This window comes from Xyrauchen texanus, chromosome 42 (assembly GCF_025860055.1).
Source record: "Xyrauchen texanus isolate HMW12.3.18 chromosome 42, RBS_HiC_50CHRs, whole genome shotgun sequence".
Taxonomy (NCBI): domain Eukaryota; kingdom Metazoa; phylum Chordata; class Actinopteri; order Cypriniformes; family Catostomidae; genus Xyrauchen; species Xyrauchen texanus.
The window spans coordinates 9,673,395-9,696,959 of NC_068317.1; the positions used below are offsets into that span (position 1 = coordinate 9,673,395).

At 36.4% G+C, this 23,565-nt stretch overlaps 2 protein-coding genes across 2 annotated transcripts in view; both read right to left on the bottom strand.

The window, feature by feature from the left end:
• Positions 1–5,279: 5,279 nt before the first annotated feature.
• LOC127635307 (neuritin-like) lies at positions 5,280–11,211 on the bottom strand. The gene is made up of 3 exons (XM_052115235.1): positions 10,840–11,211; positions 8,123–8,267; positions 5,280–6,221 (listed from the first exon to the last, which is right to left on the bottom strand). Exons 1-3 carry the CDS (start codon positions 11,078–11,080, stop codon positions 5,993–5,995), a joined length of 615 nt encoding a protein of 204 aa, XP_051971195.1. The 5' UTR covers positions 11,081–11,211; the 3' UTR covers positions 5,280–5,992.
• Positions 11,212–16,000: 4,789 nt separating this feature from the next.
• LOC127634811 (coagulation factor XIII A chain-like) overlaps positions 16,001–23,565 on the bottom strand; it is a 28,022-nt gene continuing 20,457 nt past the window's right edge. The window contains exons 10-17 of the mRNA XM_052114489.1: positions 22,729–22,867; positions 20,657–20,760; positions 19,426–19,514; positions 19,122–19,275; positions 17,498–17,776; positions 17,240–17,400; positions 16,912–17,048; positions 16,001–16,139 (exon numbers count right to left, since the gene is read on the bottom strand). Coding sequence (XP_051970449.1) covers positions 16,001–16,139; positions 16,912–17,048; positions 17,240–17,400; positions 17,498–17,776; positions 19,122–19,275; positions 19,426–19,514; positions 20,657–20,760; positions 22,729–22,867 — 1,202 coding nt within the window. The remainder of the gene's footprint in view (positions 16,140–16,911; positions 17,049–17,239; positions 17,401–17,497; positions 17,777–19,121; positions 19,276–19,425; positions 19,515–20,656; positions 20,761–22,728; positions 22,868–23,565) is intronic.

Genomic DNA, 23,565 nt, shown 5'->3' on the forward strand with positions numbered 1-23,565 from the left:
TGTACCTCTGAAAATGAATTAATTGTTAATTTACTTCACATTTGGGACCCAGTTAAACATTTCCATTTATTAATTTTTTTAAATATTGCTTTTATTTTATTTTACAGCTAGTAGAAATCATAACAATAACACTGAAAAAATGGGAACATTTGCCTCCAGGTTAGCTGCCTTCTCCAAAAATGTTACATTCAGAAAAAGATTGTAAGTTCATGCCAGACTTTATATACAAAATGACATGCCCTCAGTATTTGCAGGGACCCCCTTTTCAGTATATTTCTCAAATAATTGACCAACTCACTAATTGCTCCTCACTCCAGCCTCTTTTATGTTTGTCCTCCTGGATATAAAAATATTTTAAGGGCTAATTCACACCGATGTAATGTTTGCCACCAAAAAACACCAAAAATGAAAAACAAAAAAGTGTGCAAAGTAAATGTGCAAAAATGCAAGACAATAAGTAAAAATAATGCTACCCCATAATGGTGAATAACAAAAATAGTTTGATGTCATATACTTCTGCATGACAAGCTAATTTGTTTTTGATTGACTGGTCGATTAATCGATTGATCGATTAACAGATTGCATCAGGCACTAAATTATTTGTGCTGTGTCCTCTAAACTCATTGTCTGTTGTAAGTGGATCAGTCCATGCCAGCTGACTCTGTTTTTGAGGGAAAGACCCAACCTCCTATGATGCCCAGTGTGAGTGTAATGCCCTGCCTTTGTGTTCAAAGCACTGTTAGAGAAGGCACTAAGCAAGCAGTGCCATGTTTGCCTGGCACTGGCATTGATCAAATCTGTTGTGGAGTGGTGGTAGGGAAGCCAGCCATATTAGAGTGAGTGTATGTGTTTGCTTTCATGTTTAAATATTAAATGTCACAATCAGTATAGCCCCTTTATCTAGTTAGGAAGTGTTCCAATGACTGCTGCAAAATTTCAACCAATAATCAGAATAAAAAATGGAGGAAAAGAAAAAGAATATCCTGCAACTCGGTGCACTAAAGATCTGGGCAAGATAACATATGCAGTGCCAGCAACAGAATAACATGCATTTTAATGAGATTACAAATGTACTTGTCATCCCCCTTCCAGCGACAGCAGGAATGAAATCCAATCTCATTTTCAAACCCAAAAACGAGCATAAAAACGAGGCATGATGTTCACTTCCATTCATGCCGTCTCACACCTCCAGTAGTGCTCATTTTGCGACTGGTCCAAATAAATAAGCCTGTTTATTTCCAGATCTGTCAAACAGAGTTATTTCAAATATCTGATTTAAATGGATTTCTAGAAAAGCTATACTAAATATCTAAGCAAAAAAGAACATACATTTTATTTAGAATCTCAAACTGTCAGATTTAATGCATTTTTATTGCAACTTGAATAATAACCAGGTTAAAATGCATAATTTTTTCCTGCTTACATATATAAGCAGAAAAAAAAATATGCCTTTTAGCCTGTTTTTTATTCAAGCTGCAATAAAAATGCATATATATTTATATATATTATAAAATAAATACTCCCTTTTTCAATCATGTTGCCATCGGTATTGGTCTTATATGCAGCAGAAATGCGCTGAGTGCGGGAGAATCAATATGAAATGACTCTCTCTGCCACCGCATTAATAATGAAACAATACGTCTTCACTCGACAGAGTCTCGCCTGTGCGCGCGCTTGCGTGCTCGTACACGTGCGTATGGGGCTAGAGGAGAAAGACAAGACGTGCATTGAACCGGGCCGCACTCATTCTACTACGCCGTGAGATATTTTATATTATTTTATTTGGATAATGGTCTATTATTTATACCTTTATATCAGCTAGTTAATTAGATAAGTAACAAGTAATATATTATATATAAATAATAGACAGTGAAATCACCACAAAGGCTATACATCAATAAAAACAACACAAATCTCTTTCAAACAGTAACGGTTTTTATTTCATACTTTTTAAATTCTTCTTTTAAGCAGTCTATTTTATATACCTGTATAATCATTCTGTTTTAAAAGTGTTTCTGTTAAAGTATCTCTCTTTTTCAGTTCACATACATCTCTTATTTACTTGAATGATTTTGAATATTCAGGTGTTTCATATGCAACATCCCCAGAAACGAACAAACGAACAAACAAAATACACATCTTTTGAAGGCAGTGAAATGTGGTCTATGCCTTGGCAACAATAAAGCTAGCAAAATTCACTTCATCCAACTAGTCATATCAAGGTCCTGATATTGTCGTGCTAAGGTACTGTAGGAAGAAATACTGGCATCACGTTACATTGCAGTGTTATTACTATGTAATTACATACGTTAGTACTGCGTAATAACATTAAGTACGTGTACTTAATGTGTAATTGCTTTTGGAGCTGCTTGCTTCCAAATACACATTTGAATAGCCTATGTCACTTGTAACACTGACACTGCAATGTAAAATGTTACCTTTATACTTGAGTGTGTCCTACATGGAAATAGAACAATCTTTTTGGAATGGAATAGAATAGATTTTCTATTGTAAATAGAATAGAATTCTGGAAAAGAATGGCAACAGTCGACTCATCTCACAGCCTTGTCCTGGATATATTTAACATGCTTGAGTACTTTTAGTTATTTTTCTCTCAATAAAATCTCTCAAAATTCCCTCTGCGTTCATACATTCCGGTATTCCTCTAAATAGATGCCTGTAGTCATTCCTGAGGTTTCTTTATTATTGGTAGTAGAATTATTAGTATTATTTATATTATTAGCATTGTGATTATTAGATATGTTCCCTATATTGTTCTGGATTGGTGGGTCAGCAAAACATTCAACCCCATCACACATCACTCATATACTTGGCTTGAGTAAATCCATTTGATAAATGAAAACTAAAAATGTACCAACATAATATAGAAACAAACATAGGTCTGAAAATAATGTAAATTCTGGTCTAGATTGACTGATGGGAAAATATTTCCTACACTGTAAATGATTTCTGTTGTTTTCACAGTAATATTGCTGTATTTTCAGTGAAAGTTTACTGTAGAAACAGTTTACAGTATGTTGCTGTCAATTTCATAGCTTTTACAGTATTATTGCTGTATTTCCAGCTTTGTCTACTGTAGAAACTATTTACAGGAAAGTTGCTGTCAATTTATGCTATTCTTTGAAAAAAAAAACAGAGTTGGACAATAATAACAGTAATCCTTATATTACTGTTAAATTGATGACAGTATTATTTCAGACAAGCCCCGACAGAGGACGTTTTTTGGTTTATTGAGGTAATTTCAGCTTAGGAATTTTACAATACATTGTTTCATAAGGGAACCCATATATGAAGGCATTTAGTATATAGTTAAAAAAAAGTTAAACATTTATGTGGGTGTTTTTTAATTGCGTGTCTTTATGGTTGCCAGATTTTGTCACAGACCCAACTAATCTAATAGGTTTAGCCTACACTTTTTTGAGTGGGAGATGTGATTCCCATCCAATGATCAATAACATAGGTTATGCAAAATAGATAAAATCAATTCCCATGATTTTTTTTATTATTAGTATTTTGCTTTCTAATTGCACACTTGATTACACAAAGAGCGAAATCGCAATGGGTATACCTGGCAACCAATCATCTAAACCGTCAGCCAGGTGAGATGTAAAATTCTATTTGTATTCAATATTTTAAAGATGTGTATTTCTAAACGTTTCACCCCAAATGTGAAGATATTCGTTTTACCATTAAATAATCGGTGGTGATTTTGATATAAAGATAACGTTAGCTTTGTAACGCAAATATTCTTGCCAGTTAAATAAATACTAGTTATCACAAGGTTTGCTGTTAATGTTAGTTAATAATTTCAAGTTTAGAACAAAGTAAATCGAAATGTTATTTTTTCTGAACATTTGTGTGTAACGTTAACTTACACCGTGTGCGTGCGTGTGGCCTGTCACAATCAAGGCCTCATATGCGCCCGTTAACGTTACGTTGCCCCTACAAGGCTATGTTCGAAATCGACCTATGTTATCCACGACTTGAAGGGACAACCACAGTGTTTTCAATCATATTATACATTTATAACGTGAGTACAACCGATGTACACTTAAAGTGAATTACACAGTCGGTGAAAGTCGCGCCGAATGAATTCCTGCGTCTCGACATCCTTCAGACCAGACGTTCACAGGGTTCGATTTTGCTCACTCGTTTTCATTCACTTCAAGTACACTACCGTATATTAGTTTATTAATGTCTGGAAACAGCCACTGCCAACGGACTGAGGTTAATTTAGTTGTATATTTGATATTCGTTTGATTTTCACGACAATGGTCATTATAATCTCCGTTTTTGTCACCTTGGGTGCTTCTCATTTCTTATTTGTGACAAATCAGGTTCTCCCTCGAAATCGGGTCTCTGTCAGGACCCCAAGCGATCTCAAATTAGTTTTAATTGGTAGGCCTACTCTCTTTAGTGTGTAATTACAATTCCTACAAAATCATGTTATGATAAATCCTTTTTGAACCACTTTAAAATGACCATTAATATCTGTAACTTATTATTTAGCATACTAGCACAGATACCGATTGGCCTGATAGCATACACGCATTTACACCTACTGTACATGTATTCAGTCATCTTTAATGCAATTATGTGTTAAAAAGATCAGGGTCATTAAGAAAGAGGATTCATTGTGAAACGAAGATCTCCGTAGGTTTATGCAGTGTTGAATATGTTTTTCATCTCTTTCAGCATGTATGTAGTTGTTCGACATTGCAGCGCGCTGATGAGTATCGCTCTTACGGTTAATACAGAGGTAAGTAATTTTCAGCTATTGAAGAACACATTCAAATACATCAAATTAGAGCGGTTTTAGCTTTTAACATGGATCGAGGAGATCAGGATCTTAGAATTTAGTTTAAAGGGATAGTACACCCAAAAATGTACTCACACTCACATAGTTTCATTCTCATTTAAAGGTATTAAGTTTTGGCTTATCTCCTGGTTCAATGTATTGTGGTTCCATATACTGTAAATTAAATGAAAGCTGTTTATCACATTGATGTCTGCCAAGCTGTAGTGCAACTAAATTTTTGTTTTGTTCTCTATAGGCAGCAAAAATCTGGGATCTGCATTGGCCCTTCGAAGTCTGGACTGGAGAATGTTTTTACAGTTTAATGAATTAAATTTTAATAAAAGTTTTTAAATGGACTTCTGAGTGTTGTCATAATTGATGTGACATCTTATAATTAGTAATATAACTGTGAAATATTTGTGCATACAAGTCTTTATATTTCATTCTTTTTAAGCGTGTAACAGATTGTATTTAGTCATAATATGTATATATGTGAATATAAAAACTATAATATGTGAATATAAAAACTACCGTAATCAATTATACTGCATAGTAACTTTACAGTGTTTTAAAATACAGTGCAAAAACAAGAACTGTAATTAATTTTACAGTATAAATATACTGTAAGTTATTATACAGTATGCTGTGAACTACTGTAGTCAGATTTACAGTAATATTACCGTGGAATAAAATACTGAAGCTTGCTGGATATTTGTTGCCAGTAAGTTACTGTTGATTTTACGTTAAATTTTTTACAGTGTATACTCATAAGCATGATGGTCATTGAGAATGTGAAAATCCTACAGTAATAATTCATTCTTAACAGACAGTAGGCCTAGTGTTATAAAATACTACGATTCTAACCAGGACCTTTCAGAAATTCAGGCCGTCATTTCAACTCAATATCTAATAAATATTTAATGAAATCGACCCAGAGTCAGGCAAATGTGCTTGAACATTCCCAGTAGACTTCGTCTTGCCATTGTCTCTTGCAAAAAATGTCTTTTTCTCCAGATGAAATATATAAATCCATTTGTGTGAGGATGAATTTTGACCGTCATTATTTTTTTATTATTATAATTTTTTTTTTTTTTTTTTGTATTCTTGTCTTTTTCCACTCTTCTCTTTTCTTTCTTATTTTCGTTGTTTTGTGTTTTCTTCTTTACCCGTGGGTTAAAACTGAAGCCACGTCACGAGAGCAGACAGTGCCGTTAGGATCAGCGTTAAGCCGAACGGAACCGTTGATCGGCTCGCGCCGTTCCCGCCCGCACACAGTTCAAACAGGCTGCCGCGGAATTCCAGACTTCTGGACTCTTTTTTCAGTTTCTCCCAGAGATCTGTGGCTCCCTCCTGACAGTCTGCCAGAGCAGTGGTCGCACATGAATGGAAATTATCCCAGTAACTGCAAATCACACAGTAAAACATCCACAACTCATTATTCATATCTAGAACATTTCATGTTACCATTAAAAAATTAGAATTAGGTCTACACAGAAACTTGCAGGTAGGTTTATGTGGGAAAGCCTAAACAGAACTTAAACAGAGCATTCTCTAATGGTTATTTTCTTAGGTGTTATAACCATAAACTAACATTCCCAGAATATATTTCCATATATAGGCCATTTACTAATTTAAATATGCAATGATAGGCCTACTGGACAATGTAATGTACAGTGTGAAAATTAATCTATTTTGTGTTTTAGCAGTGAAAACATTAATTTCTCATTTGATCTTGAATTGTATTTATTTATTTATTTATTTTCCCAAAAACTGGAAACCAGTCGGTTTAATTTGTGGGTCCAATTACTGCTGTGCCTTTTATTTGGAAAACACCACAGTTTCTGCTTAGACACATTAATATACCATGTCAAAAATGCATTTATTAAGTACTTAACTGCTTTAAACTTTTTTAAAATATACCATTTAAAAATGTTTTTTTTTTTTTTTTTTTTTTTTATAATACAGGCTGCAGTAAAATAACATGTATTGCATAAACATTTAGTAAAACCCACACCAATTGTATCTGTTTTTTATGATTATTTAAACATTTAGTATTCAATTTATATATTTCCAAAACAAAGTAGATAAATGTTGTTCACAAGAAATTGCACTTGCAAAAAAAATCATAATAGGCCTAATAATATACATTAATTTTCATGTGACAATACATTTAGAAGAAACAATATCTTATTTATACAGACGTCCCTTCATTTATAATTCATGAATCCTTCTGGCTACTGTCCGCGTGTACGTGAAGGGGAGAGCGGGCACGAGGGAAACCCGAGTTGTAATGCGGCTCCAAAGGAAAGTCTCCACATCACGTATTTTCTAGTGCCCTGCCCATCTCTCTCTCTCTCTCTCGCTCTCTCTCTCTCTCTCTCTCTCTCTCTCTCTCTCTCTCTCTCTCTCTCTCTCTCTCTCTCTTCCTCCTCTTGCACCCCACCCCCTTCCTCTATTCCACTCTCAAATCCATCATTTATTAATTTATTTCAGAAACACACCCTCACACTAAGCCTTACATCTACATATAGACTTGTTTGCAAATAGAATAGAATAGCCGCGTTTTCTGTCGGCTGTGCACAAGAATCAACACTTTGCTGTGCATAAAGGCAGCTGTAGTAAAAATAGATTTGAGAAAGAAAGACCCATCACAATTTAGTATAGCCTACAAATAAATGCAAAGAGACCAATTGCAATTTATAATCACAAACTACAATGACGGCATGCATCGCTTTTTGGTTGTATAATGAGTTGAGAACATGCAAACACTGCAAGTCAAATGGAGATGTTCAAACTTGAATCTTAAATTTCTTCAAATGATAAAATAAAAATTATACTAGTGGTTTGAGCAGAATTAATGGTATAAAATGTTGCTGCCAAGCAAGCACTGTGATAATAAACTGTTATGGTTTCTAGTTCGAGTCGCTCAATCACTGGTTAAAAAAAAAAAAAGGACCCGTTATTTTAGAGGGCGTATCGCTTGCAATAACAACGCACTACCTCCAGAACTGATCCAATTATGGATGTTGACCTTTGGCCTTGGCGTGTAGAGATGGTTCATCTGATTGTAATTAACTGGTGAAATGTGAATAGTGCAGTGAAGCTCATACTGGCTTCACGGGTCTATTTCTGTTCATAGAGCTGTCGAATTAAACAAGGGGCCTCTGATGCCATCTGGCTCCTTTAGCTGCTCCCCTCTCTCTATTTCTCTCTCTCTCTCTCTCTCTCTCTCTCTCTCTCTCTCTCTCTCACACACACACACACATATTTCATATTCTGTTGTGTGTTTGCTTTTTCCCTTACGTGCAGATGGTCTGAAGGTTTTCCTTCTCGTCCAGCTCCTGTGGATAGTTGGCCATGTCATCTCCCAGTCGAAGAAGGCAGTTCGAGAAACCTTTGAATACTGTATCACATTTCCCTGCCGCTCGAACCGCCTGCAGCAAATAGGCTGGAAAAAGACAAATTATTGTCAAACCTTTGATGAACAATTGTTTTAAATGTTTCAAAAAAATATATTTTAATTTGATTGTCTCATCCGGATTTTTTGTTCGTTCCGTTTTTGTAAATAATACAAAAATAATAATAATAAAAAAACGAAAAGAAATGAAATGATCGAAAAAATTATCGAATAAAATTTCTTTTTTTAAAAAGTCGAGTTGAAGTAAAAACGATTTTTAAGACACGAGAAATAACTTCAACAGGATAGTGTGTGTAAAGCATGAGGGTGGCGCGTGTGGATAAACGATGATGTAATGGTTTACACGGGGGTGGGGTTATGTGGGCTTGTGTGTGGTGAGATTTTCATTCTGAGTGATTTGTATTACCCCTCCCCTTTCTTTACACATCTACAAATGAGTCTCTTTTTGGATGACAAATCTTTTTGGGAAAATAATAAGATTTGGACATTAATGCATTACCTTCGCATGCTATTTCTGTGTGTGTGTGTGTGTGTGTGTGTGTGTGTGTGTGTGTGTGTGTGTGTGTGTGTGTGTGTTGGAGTGAGAGGTCACACCTTGATCAATTGATCCTGTTGCTAAACGACCCATAAACACCAGTGGCTTCTCGGGTTCGTTAAGCAACTGAATTTTGTCAATTGTTCAAATAGTTGCGAACCCCTGCCTGTTGGCCATAATAAATTAGCAAGATGCACACACCCCTTTTCTAGATTAACCACTTATATGGTATAATAAATTAAAATTACATTAAATAATATGCATTACATACTATTTGTGCCTACATTATATTACATGCAATAATATGACCCTACATTAAATTCTATATGTCCCTACATTATGCATTGCAAACGTGTCCAATATATGCATTATAAGCTATGCCTCTACATTATGTTGCATACATTACATGCTACATGACCCTACATTGTTGCATGTATGGCATTCTATATATCACTATATTCTATTAGCCGACATGCATAATATGCAATATGCATTAAATGCAAAACGAAAAATCTTATATGTGCTTTATCAATCCATTTTGTATACACACACACACACACAGACAGACAGACAGATAGATAGATATGAGTGTATTCATTTTTTTTCTTAAACCTTAAAAATCTATTCATCTGAAGCATGCAGTCATTTCGTGCAGCCAAATCGCCCACAGAATAAATAAAAATGCATCACAGCAATATGACACACAATAATGGATTGATACAGCACATATAATATTATTAGCTATATTACAATATATCAGGATACTATTGATTCCAGCCATAGAATGGTTAAATCTAAGTAAAACAGCACATAAGGCTTACATAAGGAAATATCTATAATTATGATATTTGGGACAGATCGCCCTTTTCTTCTAAGGCGCTTAATGATCAAAACATTGCAATCAGAATTCCCAGGACATATCCATAAATAAATGCATAAATGCGCTGCCTTGTATTATTAGACCCTCTCTTGCCTGTTTCGACGTCAGTATATTTTTTGAACAAAATAATCGACATTTTCAGACTTCAACATGGCGGATATGAGGATGCGAAATGCAACGATGCTCTTCACACAATCGTTCAAACAGCTCTCGAAAAACGTGTTCAATGGGAGTGGATGATTTCAGAACTAAAATGCCTTCCAATACTCTTTTAAAATCATTAAAAGTCAGAAAAGGCACAGTGGTGAACGAACATTGAATTATTAAATATTTTGCGTGGCAAGCGCTATGATCTATATTTAGAAACAACTGAGCATCTATAGACTCACCTATTCTACTAGTGGTCACGACCGCCTTACTAGACCCTGTCAGCAGTACCGGTGTCCACCTGGCACCGCATAATATGTTCAATGAAGTCGGGAAGGGGTTTATGGCAAATCAAGTTCACCAAGGTTAAGACACCAGTGTTTTTAACACTCGCAAAATTCATAGCTATTGATTTCAACACACTGCACTGAAATGCATCTGAAATGTTAAAAAAATATAAGAAGAATGTAAATTTAACGTGGCTTGATATGTTTTATATATAGACTATTAAATTAAGTTTAAAACAATAAATGCACCTCAGCTACTTCTGTATGCAATTAACGGAAAATGATATTTGAGTTTATCTCCTCAACACATGGGACCGTGCATAACTCTTCTCTGAAACTCAATATTCGGGAGAAACTACAGCAAGTAGCCTACTGCATTTAAATGCATTTACTCGTAAAATACATAGTTGCAAATTCTGGTCACCATTATTATTCTAGATTGGGATTTGAATCATTTACTACGGAGAGGATCGTGCGGTCCCAAAGAGCCAGTTACAAGCCTTTTATCGCATTTGGGACAGTAGCATGGGACAATTTCGATATGCATTAGATTGCACCAACATACACATTTTAAATAGATAACGAAAAGGCACGTATGATGTAATATATAGGACCACTGCCAAAAGCTTCAACGTGCCATTAATTATAAACCATATGTAGTCCGTTATACTTATAAATAATGACAAGGAAAACTGGATTAAAAAGGGAAAGTCAGCCCATCCCAAAATATGCAACTGAAATAAATCGACTTACCTATTTGAACAGCAAGAAACAATGAAATATATCTTCCGGTCAAAGTTAATCCCATCCTACATCCAATAAAACCATTGGAGTATATGCCAATTTTAGATATTTGTGAGGGGAAAAGACAGCCAAATCTGAGCGTTGAACATCGCCGTTTAGTTAACGCAGCTATTCGGAAACTATTTGTGATTTTTCCCGTCGTCTTTAACGCGTGCGGTGAGGCGCAGAGAAGTGAAATGGTGCACCCCATTAAGAGAAGGCGGCAATGCCTCGTGTTTTTTCTCTCCCTGCTTCACGCCCACATCTCATGCTTGACGTAAAATTCACCGTCGGACTCCCCACTTCTCTATATTCTCATTTGCTAGACCGGGCTGGCCCCCTTCTCCCCCCTCTTGCACTGTACTGGCATTTTAGGAATTGCGGAGATGTCTAGGATGGTGTCACCTATCCACCCTCCTGTAATGAAGTCTGCACGCGTACTCGTGACCCAAATATATGGATACAAGTGCAGACTTCATTGCATTATGTATGTTAGATTGGGTTTGCATGTGATGTGAGGAAGCATGAGTCTTTATCACCACTGAGAGGACTTGAGGGTCAGAGTCTTTCAATATGACATGACATTGATTCAATGCATATGATATAAATAAATGATGAAATTATGAGATAATTAATGGAAATGTGACCCTGGACCACACTTATTCCTTTGGAGCAATAACACGGCCTGATTGATGAAGGTCCAACATTTTATTTTCCGTTTTATTACTGCAGCTTTAAACACTATTGATGATTTGTTGACTACTTAAGCACTCTGGGAAGGTCATCAAGGCCTTTAGGAGGTGAGTTAAGATGAACAGAACAGACTTGGTTTGTTTCTTAATGTAGAAATTTTGGTGTTTTCCATAGAAACTTGACATTGGCTCAGAAGAAGAAATGTTATCATCTAAATTAACTCATATTCCCACATTAAACCAAATTATTTTGATCTTCATACCAAATTATTTTGATCGTTAGAGTCATGAAGATTAACAAAAGTGCATAGACTTTTTCAGAAAAAAAAAGTCTATTCCCCAAAGAGTAAACTGTGCAAATGTTTAAGGGTGCACAATAGGTCCATATGGTACAAAAATGTACCAGAATCCATAATGAGTTATCAATGTTGGTTATAAACATGTTATAAATATGTTTAAAAACTAGTTATAACAAACTAGAGGCTCAAAAAAGGTCCCATTGAGGGTACCACCCCAGTGGTGGCCCAGTTTAATACATTTAGGCTTCCTTTATAAAGAAGTTCATTCAATGCTCTTACGAGGAGTATTTAGAGTACTGTAGTTATTCTTTAGAAGTGTTTCTGAAAATAATCTATCTAAAATATGAAAAAGATGAGTCATTTCATACTGGCAGGAATTGATTGAATTACTTCAATACTGAGAAAAAAGTAGTGATGTCTAGATCACTGACAAAAAATGTCCTTACCCTGCTGACGTCAGCAGAATCTGTAGCCAGCCAATGAGTACTGAGTATTGATGAAAACCAATTTATTTATTTTTTTTGAGACTGACTTCAGGAGAAGAATACTAAAAAGTTACCTAGGGCATTCTAGCTGAAGGAGAATCCGACTAGTGAGGAGAAACAGTGTGCTACTTGCTGCTGAGTAATTAGGTCCCTTGACAGTTCATTCAGAGTCCGTACTATATTCAGAACCCAGGAGACCGATGCCCTAAGGACCGTTCACAATCTGATCGAAAATTCTTCTGTCATTGTATGGATGACTTGTGCAATTCAACGTTACAGGGTCACTAAAGGGGTGATGGATGCTATACTTTATTGAATTGTCATGGTAGAGTTAGGTTCAAACATCATATTCTGATTAACTAGTGTATATACATTCATGCCTTTGTATGAAAACTGTAAAGAAAAATGAACAGCTACATAACTAAATATTGAGGCAAAGAAATACCCGCGTTGTGTGTTGCAATGCAGGGAGGAGGGCTGCAAAATCACAGGCTCAAATTCTAGAGTGTGAATGCTACTATGGGATTCTAAACAATGGTATGATTTTAAGTATGTGTTGTCTCCATCTTGTGGTGGAGGTGTGCAGCATCTTTGGTAGCAAGATTACTTTGATTAGAGAAAAGCAAATGTTTTGCCTTACAATAATAATATTAGACAGTGTGTATTGGAGAGAGCTCAAAAACTCCTGAGTGAATTGACAGCCCATATAAAAACGTAGTTAAGTGAACTGTCATTTCGACAGCAGTTGTGGCAAGCATTGGGGAATCCCTGTTTAATGTGTTTGCCCCCATCCCTCCACCAATTACTCAGTAGCTTGAGAGGTTTTCCATGGTGACTCATTCAGGTGGGTGTGGGGAGGGCTTGAGGGAGCAGGGGAGATGGATATTGAGAGAGAGAAAGAGAGAGGGTGTATTCCAGAAGCGTTGATGAAGTAGAGTGTACTATCTAAACCATGGCCTGTCTCATTAATATGGAGGGAGTGAAATGAATGAGCTATGGTACCCATTTCCTCTCTTTCTTGAAATAAATAGGCAGGAAGATTTTGTCTTGGTTTAAGGGTATAAGAAACATTACAAGTACTGCAAAACCGTATCCTTCAAAAAAATAACACTAATCCATGAATGAACAGAGGACAAATTCTTTCATTCATATATGTGTAAGAACAAATGGAGGTCATTGATGGTTTTCTTGTTACATGAAATCAAAATAGACCCTGTTTACTTTTAATGCACATTTCTGGTCTTATCGTGTTTGTCTTCGTAATCTCTTATTACAATGTTATCACTTGCTCAACCTCTGAATCCACTTTCTTTTTAGTTGACTAAAATTCCCTTTCAAGGCAAGACAGTCCACTTGGCGACCATCTTTGGAACAATCCCATGCAGTTCTATAGATACAAGTGGCATAAAAGTACAGCTCCTATATATACTTCAATTTTTTGGATTAGATTCAACTTTATTGTCATTGTGCAAAATACAGAGCCAATGAAATGCAGTTAGCATCTAACCAGAAGTGCAAATAGCAATATATAAAAATATATATATATATATATACAATATACTATGAGTATATACAATATGGGTTTTTTGAGTGCAAAGTTATGATGTAGAGAAGCACAGACCAGCTCAATGCAAATGTATGAGAGGAATAACCGAAATCTACAGAAAACGGTTGGTCCAGATTACGATCAAAGAACATTTAAAATCAGCAATCAAATCTGACAACAATATTATCATTATTTAGCTCAGATGCTATTTTTCAGGCTGGTCCAGCTAATGTGTATGCAAGTTCTTGAGTTGACTGACAAAGTCTGTATCTAAAAGGTGATTGGTTCTTTTAACTCTGTGGCGCAACTTCATTGTTTTATCCAGCAATTCCTCCCATTTATTTTAATATAGGAGCTCCATCTTGGACTAAACAGTATGATGGCATTTTAGTGCCACATTTAAAAATAAAAATAAAAAAAGGAAAGATTTCAAGAATAAAATGTAGAATCATATACCACCCCAAAGTTAATTTTCTGAACACCTGAATTTCGCACCTTCCTTGACAGGCACCCCCATGTTGAATGTACTAATGCACACCTCATACATGAACATAGAGCTCACATAATTGTCCACAAATTAAGCTTGGCAACCTTGACAACAAAGTTGCAAAGGCAATGTTATTTCCCTGGTTAGTGTTTTTTCTGTATCCAAAGACCTCGAAGCTCCACTTTGCTATTGTCCACCACATCACTTTGATCTTACTTTATTATGACTTATTCTTCAAATATTACAGTTTTATTCTCGCAATGCTATGACTTTATTTTCAGAATTTTGATATTAAGAAGGCTTCTTTTCTGTCCCACCCCTCCAACCATCTGGCTTCATAGTTGTGTGTAACACCAACTTTTTATGATCCAATCAATTCAAAATTACGTCCCATATATTTTTTCTTTGTGAATATCCTGTTTTGATCTGAAATATGTCAGATTATGGAAGTAAAATGGGCTGTGAACAGCATCTCATGTTGACTTTAAGAAAACCATATACCTTACCAGCCAGCTGATTTAAATACGTTCCATTATGTTGTTCCATATCATTTACATAATTGTTAATGTAGGGTTGAAATTATGAGGTGATGTCATGCTGTGAGGCATTTGTATGATGTGTAAGTGAAGATTTGCAGTATACATCACAAACAATATTCCATACAACTTAAACTGCTTTCTGCTCAACATTTATTGTTAGTTTTCATTAGCACAATACACTCCATGGCATTACAGCAGAGAAAATCAACACTATATTGTTATCATTGTTAATTAGGTATGTTAATTAGGATAAAACCTGATCCTTGCCCATGAAAAACAACAGTCATACATTATGTAGAGCATGACCATTTTATATGATTACATAACATCTTACTTTTCTTCATGAATTTCATGACAGTTCTCACACTTGCTTATTCAACTTCTCGTGGGCCAGGACGAATATATGAAAAAGTTTATTTAAATCTAAAAAAATTATATAAGTGGTTCTCAATTTGTGGGTTTCTGATAGGGTGGCAGACAGCAGAGAGAGAGAGAAAAAACAATGCTAAATGCAAATAATAAAATGCAACTGACCATATAAACAAGCTTTGTTATAGTAAAATCAATAAACCCATGTTTTATGTTGTTGGCGTCAAAGGCTGTGCATTACTATATTCTACTGTACTTTGGTACCAGTTCATATTCAATTTGGTAATATGAGTAATACAATATTTGGCTTAACTGCTCCATGTGTTAGACTGGATACAAAATTGTGACTTTTCCAATGTCATGTTAATCTTTTTACAAATTGTTAGGCTTATGCAAATTTGGTAATTTTACAAAATGTCATATTTGATTGTATGGACATTTTTGTTACTTTTATATGATAAATAATTCTGGTGCTGTGTTGGGACACTACTTAATGTAAAAATCTGTGTCTGAAGCAAAACCAGTTAAGAACCGCTACATTAGATTGTGTTTTAACTTATCATTGGTAAAGCAAGCAAAGCATAACAAACGGGCATTTATGTGCACGGTACTGAGAACCCTTCTAATGTGTTCTTTCTCTCATTCTCCTATTCTCTTTCTTTCTCTTTCTTGTTCCCTCTTTGTATCTTGTGGCAGTCAGTTGTTCAAATAATGTTACATTACGTTGATTTCCAGCTGGCTGGTGACTTGTCTCAGTGCAGTGCAGTCCAGACACGCTATCAGCGTCTTTCTCCCACGACTCATAGGGGTGATCGTGTCTACATATTGCAAAAAGCCACCAGATATAATCTCCCTGCAGGTAGAAACAAACATGCGTTTACTAGCTTTCTTAATGGGTCATACCATAGACATCTATTGTTTTTATAAGATGCTAATTATAATTGCTACAGACTAACCTGACTGATTTGCAGTCAATTATTCAGACCTTTCCTCGAAATCCAAACACAGTTGGTCAAAAGAGATGCATACTACCCGGTGTTAATGGTGATGACACCTGTTAATACGCATCTTAATACCAGGCAATAAACCGGGAACACACACAAACACACGCACACACACACACACACGTGTTGTGTGCAATGTGAGCATGGGGGTTGGTGTGATGCGAAGCAATTGTCTGTGTTACGCAACTGCTTTCGAGTCCTTGAATAATGTAGTAAGGGCAGCCTGTGGAGTTTCTGTTGCCCACCCAGGGTAATATGGTGCCCCCTAAGGAGTCGGTGCCCTACTCAGACTGCGTAGTATGTATGTAGGGAGCAGCGGTACTGCCGTCAACTAAGAGCTTTTATAGAATTCAGAGTTTACAACTTGTAATTACGAGATCTACAAAGATGTGCTAATTTTTTACAAGTCGGAATCTCGTAATAACGGTAATCCTGACAAGACATGAACGCACCATTAGAGAACAGCCTCTTAACAGTTTTATTATATCTCTGTTGCACTACTGATGCACAACAGCATTATAATATTCTTTGTTAAGTCATATTCATTTATTTCACCTGCTGGTTTTGAATAGTAACATTGAGTAATGGAGTAATGGAGTTATTTGTCTTATACCAGCTTACCTGTATGTTTTAAGTTTGGTCGGTATTAGACCAGGTCCATCAAGGCGGAGCTGAACGTTTTTCAGATTAAACTTATAAGGATTCCGGAATTCCACACTGACCATTATATCCTTGCCAACCTGGGGAGTTCCAGATACCTGTAGATGAATTATAATTTCGAGCATCAACAAATTTTGTTTGGCAGGCTGGCAGCTATTAATTGCATCTACTCAGCTCATTGAACAACAATGCAGGCATATTTGTAATGTCTGTATGGCAACGGTTATTTAAAATAAAAATCAAATGTGTCACACAAGTTTCCATCTAAACAGTGATTGGGGAAGTTTACCCGTATAATGAGTTCAGGAGGGCGCAGTGTGATGACTTTCATCGCTGAAAGGGACACTCCTGTTTCATCAATGCGCCCGTACACAACGAACTGCAGGTTGGACTGTTCCACCAGGTAGGGCATGTACTCAAAAGCATAGACATTTATTTTCAGGGTCTGAGCTGTGAAATGTGAAGATATTCACCAATTAGTGCAATTAGTCCTAAACCTAAAATGCACTGGATTGTTATTATTCTCAATTAGCAAAGTCTGACTCACTCTTCCTGGGACCTACAGTTGCATCTTTTTTTTCAGACTTGAAGAAGTTGCTGGTGACCCCTGTGTAAAACACCACACAGCCTGTGAGGGTGGTATGGATAGTGCAGGTTTTGCTGCTCTGGTTCTTAATGTTCATGGTCAGCATGAAGTCATCACCCATTTTGACTGTGTCAGCCAGAAGCTCTATATCCACACCACCTTCAGTGACTGGTAAGTAATTTCTGGTTGGAACACCACGACTCTCTGCATTCTGCATTGTCTGCCTGTCCATTTCACTACCTGGAGACAGGAACATTTTTGGAATATGACGTATATTCTGGATACAAATGTAGTCACCCTTAGTAAGGCTCTCTATACCTGCTCTACTCTACATCAACAAACCACAATTTGTTGGGACACATGTACATACATAGGATGTTTGTATGGCTTCCTAATTGAATCTGACTTTTGAATTGAAGAAGGAAATATTTTAAGAATTGCCTTGTGTTGTCAAAGAACTCTGGAGTAATTGAAATCAATTGTATCGTCAAATTATCACTGCAAGGACTCCAAATGGAGAAACAATTAAGTTAGATATTGCACGCCATCACATTACCCCAGACAGATAAACATTCAAGACTTTTGCTGATATCTGGACCATAAGACTCAACTACTCTCCTCATCAAACATTCAAATAAATCAACCAAAACCTCTCGATCTGATTTCAGTCTGTGACGTTAACCTAAGCTTAGAAGGGTTACTTGCTAATACTGAGGTAAATTGTATCTTCTCTGAGACCAAGTTCCAAATTTAGTTTCTAACTCAAAAAGGATTATATCCTTTCAGGAAGAACCCCTGAGATTTGAGGTTGACGGTTTGCTGCAAACAAATGACTCTGACAGAATGTATTATTCAATGCTGAATAGTGTGTAACTTAACCAGACAGACTTACTTGGTCATCCAGCTTCAAAAGAAAGAACACACTAGTCAGCATGGATTTGCTCATCCACCATCTAGACCACCAAACTTGCACTAACCAGCATAAACCAGCATTGAAATTCATGATAGTCAAGATAGTCTTGCTAAAAATTTCATTTGGACCCACTTTGTATTAGGTGTCTTTAACTTCTGTGTACTTACATTAAAATATGAAGCATTTGATATAATGAATTTACTGTCTACATACAGTGCATGGCACTTACATTAAAAGTGCCTACATGTAATTACATCACAGTTTCACTGTTGACCCTGACCCCTATCCCTACCCCAAACTTGGTAGCCGCAGTTGCAAATCTTGCAAGAGTTTCACAGAACAATGAGAATACTGCATCCAATGCTTCATATCTTTTATGTAGGTACATAGTAGCTAAAGACACTTAATTAAAGTGGGACCCTACATTTTTCTTGATGTTTCTAAGCATAAATCCATAAGACCCATGTTGGCTGTGACCCACAGTTTCCTTTTTTTACAGGACTGTAAGCCACTATGAACTCTCAAGTGGCAATCTATGACTACATGTGCCTATTGGGACAGATATTTTCAATCACGTACTGTATGTCACATGGCTTGAGATAATGCAGCTCTCTTGCTGCAAAGGCATTTTTAATTTTGATTTTATGGAATGATGTGAAATGAAAACCTTACCTTCTGGATATTTGTAGTTGGACGTAATATCCTCATAGACATTACTGTTTGGCTTTTTGGTCACAATAAGCTTTCCAGTATACTTGGTATCCACGTTGATGATCTTTAAATTTCCGTACTTATCAGACTGACTGTAAACCACATCACTGTTAATCTAAAGACAGTAAAAAGAGTTTTTCATTAAGTGCTTAAATTCAAAAAATTTTAGCTAAGCTTTAAGATCTTATAAACTAAACAATAGGTACATTTTTATTTTTATTTAAATAAATAAAAAAATACAGCAAAAATAGTTCATGTTTCTTACCTCAGCAAAGACAAACCTTGCATCAAATGGATAGCTGAGCTCTCCCTCTTTGACAGCCTTGACAGATGTCGGGCCGCATCGATAAAGACCTACACAACAGAGCCCAATTAACTTATTTTGGTCATTTAGTACAACATTAAGCAAGAATTGAAGCTTTACTTTTTTAGAACCAGGTTTAAGCAATGTAATCTAATTCTACATGGCTGGAATGCCATGCTTCCACTTAGCAAAGCATGCCATGGTTTTGCCATTTTTTGGACACTGAAATGATGGTAATCCAATGGCATTATGTACCTTGTATTTTTTGAAGTGTAGCTTGTGGTACCTGGAGTACCATGTCAATTCAGTGATGAATGAATATGGTAATCTTACAGTACCATGGCATATATTAAAGTACCATGGTTTTACCATCAGATACCATCACAGTACCATTGTACCACCACCGTAAAGACCACATGGAATTTTACATAAAATACATATTTACACATAACACACAAATTAAACACTAAGTTCTAAATGCCTCTCACAAAACATAAGGTCAGAGCAGATTTTAATGGAACAGAGATGCCAAACTAGCCCTCAGACACCCTTTAAATCTTCAAACAGAGGGAGAGTCTAAATGTGGGTCTTTAAAAGACTAGTATGCTTTTTCAAGCTCCTGGCACTTTACATGAATAGGGTACAAAATAGGGCTTGAAAGTCTTAAAAAATATATTAAAAAAGTCACATTTTCATTGATTTTCAAGTAGGCCTATCAGAGAAAAGAGATGCTTAACCTTAAAAAAACAAAACATGCCCACTTCAGGAAGTCAAGCTTTAATACAGTTTAATACAGAGTATATTCTTAATAAAAAATATTGAAAAATTAGAGATGCAAGTAACAGGGTTGCCGTCTATAAATAAATCTATAACTCATAAGGGGCTAGCTAGTTTGGCTTCAAATCTTGGTTTGTTAATTCATGAACTTATTCAATTTCCCATAAATAAAGTTTGATCCAATAGTTTTTTCCGATAACTTTGTTAGCCCGTTTGAATAGTTGAGCTTGATGAATGCAGTCAAGCCTAAAAAAAATTAATTTATGATGTACAGATTCATTCAACAATCCAACAGGAAGAGCAATGATCAAATATTAATTGAATACTAAGATTGAAGTAATTTCCAATAGACTAACTTAAAGAGGCAAAATCTTTGGGAACATTTTTGACACAGCTAAAATGTTGTAGATCATACCATCACTGGTCTCTTGAGGGGTGCTGTCAACCACCTGCCAGCCAGAGAATATTGCAGGAAGATCAGGCCTCTTCATGAACACTTCATTCCAGCAGTGGTAGTTCCTGTTGAAAACACCGTATCATTGTCACTAAATGACAACTAAACAAGGCTCTACATACGTATGTGGAGGCAAATGCTTCCAGCTGTGCACTCTTGATGCAGTGTATTGTTGCATTGTAAAATGAGATACAGATTGCATAACGTAAAGCAAGGACGCATCACATTCTCAGTATTTTTGTAAGAGACACTAAAGTCCATTTTCACAAGTTTGCTAGATTCTGCTAAATAAGGCAGAAATGCGTCATCACAGTCTGTGAAAAGGGTCTATTGAGGGCATTAGTGTAAACTAATGTCTTCTACGGTCAGTTTTCTCTCTCTCTCAAGTAAAAATCTGTCATGGCAGAGCAACAGTTTGAAGAGAATCTGGCTGAGCAAGTTAGCTAAAGCTAGTTAATTGAATTTTAAAGGAATATTCCAGGTTGAATAAAAGTTTTTGTGCATAATATTGATTATCATAAAAATACATTTTGACTCATCTATCCTTTTCTTAAAAAAAAAAAATCGAGGTTACAGTTGCACTTACAATAGATTTGAATGGGGACCAATTAGTAAACGTTAATATACACACTACTTCAAAAGTATAGCCACAAGACATAAACAATATGTGTGTAAACATGATTTTAGTGTGATAAAATCACTTACTAACCTTGTCTGTGTAAAGTTAGAGCCAGTTTTACAACTTTGTTACCATGATGATGTAGTGTCAACAAACCCTAAAATGACTATAACAGAAGAATTAATGCATGTGCTTTTATAAATTTATAAGCTTTACATTTCTGCCTTCAAACCTTCAAAAAAATGGCTCCATTCACTTCCATTGTAAGTGCCTCACTGTAACCTCGATTTGTGCTAATTTTAAAGAAAAGGAGGGGCAAATTGAAATACATTTTTATGGTAATCAACATTATGTCACAAATGCCATCGACTGAGCTTTACTTGTTTTGAACCCAGAATATTCCTTTAACACCCCTTAAAAAAAATCTAATCTAGCTGCAAACTTGCCACAAATTTGCAGCTAATTATTTTCATATGCAAATGAGCTTGTGATTGGCTGCAAATGTTTGCCAGAATTCTGCAGCTCTTCACCACTAGAAGTAACGGACAATTCTCAAAAATCTTTTGCATGTAAAAAGTATTAGTGGTGAATTTGCGGCAAGTTTGCAGTATATTTGCCATGAAATCTCGCTTTTTGTAAGGGACATCCCATTTAATGGCACAGACATGTGAGGGTAACTACTGCCCCCTTAAGTACTGAGGTTTATCACTGCCACAGTAACGGGAACGAATGATTGCAGTTAATCATTTGCATCTACGTTTGTGAATGTGCATAAAGTTTCTGTCCTTAACCATCATTACCAATCAGACTGTTAACACAGAACTTCTCTAGAGGTAATGCTTCAGCTTAAACTAAAAAGCTTAAAAACAGCTAATTAGGGGACCTGGGTAAAGTGGTAAAGACGCTGGCTACCACCCCTGGAGTTCGCTAGTTCGAATCCCAGGGTGTGCTGAGTGACTCCAGCCAGGTCGCCAAAGCAACCAAATTGGCCCAGTTGCTAGGAGGGTAGTGTCGCATGGGGTAACCTTCTCGTGGTCGGTATAATGTGGTTCGTTCTCGGTGGGGCATGTGGTGAGTTGAGTGTGGATGCCACGGTCACGTGTTATGTCTCAGTGGTAAGACTAACAAGCCATGTGATAAGATGCGCAGGTTGACGGTCTCAGAGGTGGAGGCAGCTAGGATTACTCCTGCGCCACCCAGATTAAGGTGAGTCACTACACTACCACGAGGACTTAAAAGGGTATTGGGAATTGGGCATTCCAAATTGGGTGGAAAAAAGGTTGAAAAAAACAAAAACAGTCAATTAAACTAAATGCAAATTATATTGAGAAGATGAAGCTATGGCATTGATTTATCACAATTTGTGATTATAAGGTACTTGAATGCTCATGTAGTGTTGTTCATTAAATCTCACCAAACTGAATCTCTTGTTCTTCCTCTGTTCACATTCCCAGATTCATCCAGCACAATGTCTGTCTTCAGGTTTCCTGTGTTATCGTGAGCAGAGCAGTAGTTGGTGATGACCCTTGCAGGGATCCCGAGACAGCGCAAAACTGGGTTGGAGAATAATATAATAATATGATTAATAAATATTTAATAAATAATGTTGATCTTATTCTCAGCATGCAAATTGTCCCAAATTTCTCTCTACAAATGACAGTGTTAATTTACTTCTTTATCAAAACAGTCAAAAGCCCTTTGAGGCATCTCTGTTCCCTTGACAGCCATCTTGGTAACGAAAATCTCCAAAACTGAAGATTAAATTTAATTTAACATATTTCATGTTAAAAAACGTGATGCAGCGGTTAGCACTGTCGCCTCACAGCAAGAAGGTCGTGGGTTCAAACCCTGGTTGCCCCGGCCTTTCTGTGTGGAGTTTGCATGTTCTCCCCGTGTCTGCGTGGGTTCTCTCTGGGTACTCCGGCTTCCTCCCACCATCCAAAAGACATGCAGGCTAGGTTAATTGGTGTCTCCAAAAAAATTGCCCTAGGTGTGGATGTGGATGTGGAGGTGAGTGTGAGTGTATGTCTGTCTATGTGTGGCCCTGCGATGGACTGGCGACCTGTCCAGGGTGTCCCCCGCCTTTCGCCCAATGTTAGCTGGGATAGGCTCCAGCCCCCCGCGACCCTGTACACAGGATAAGCGGTTGACGATGGATGGATGGATGGATGGATGGATATTTCAAATCAGCATTAAAATCAGACAACAAGTAAGAGGAGAAAATACCCACATAAAATTTCCCACTTCCGAC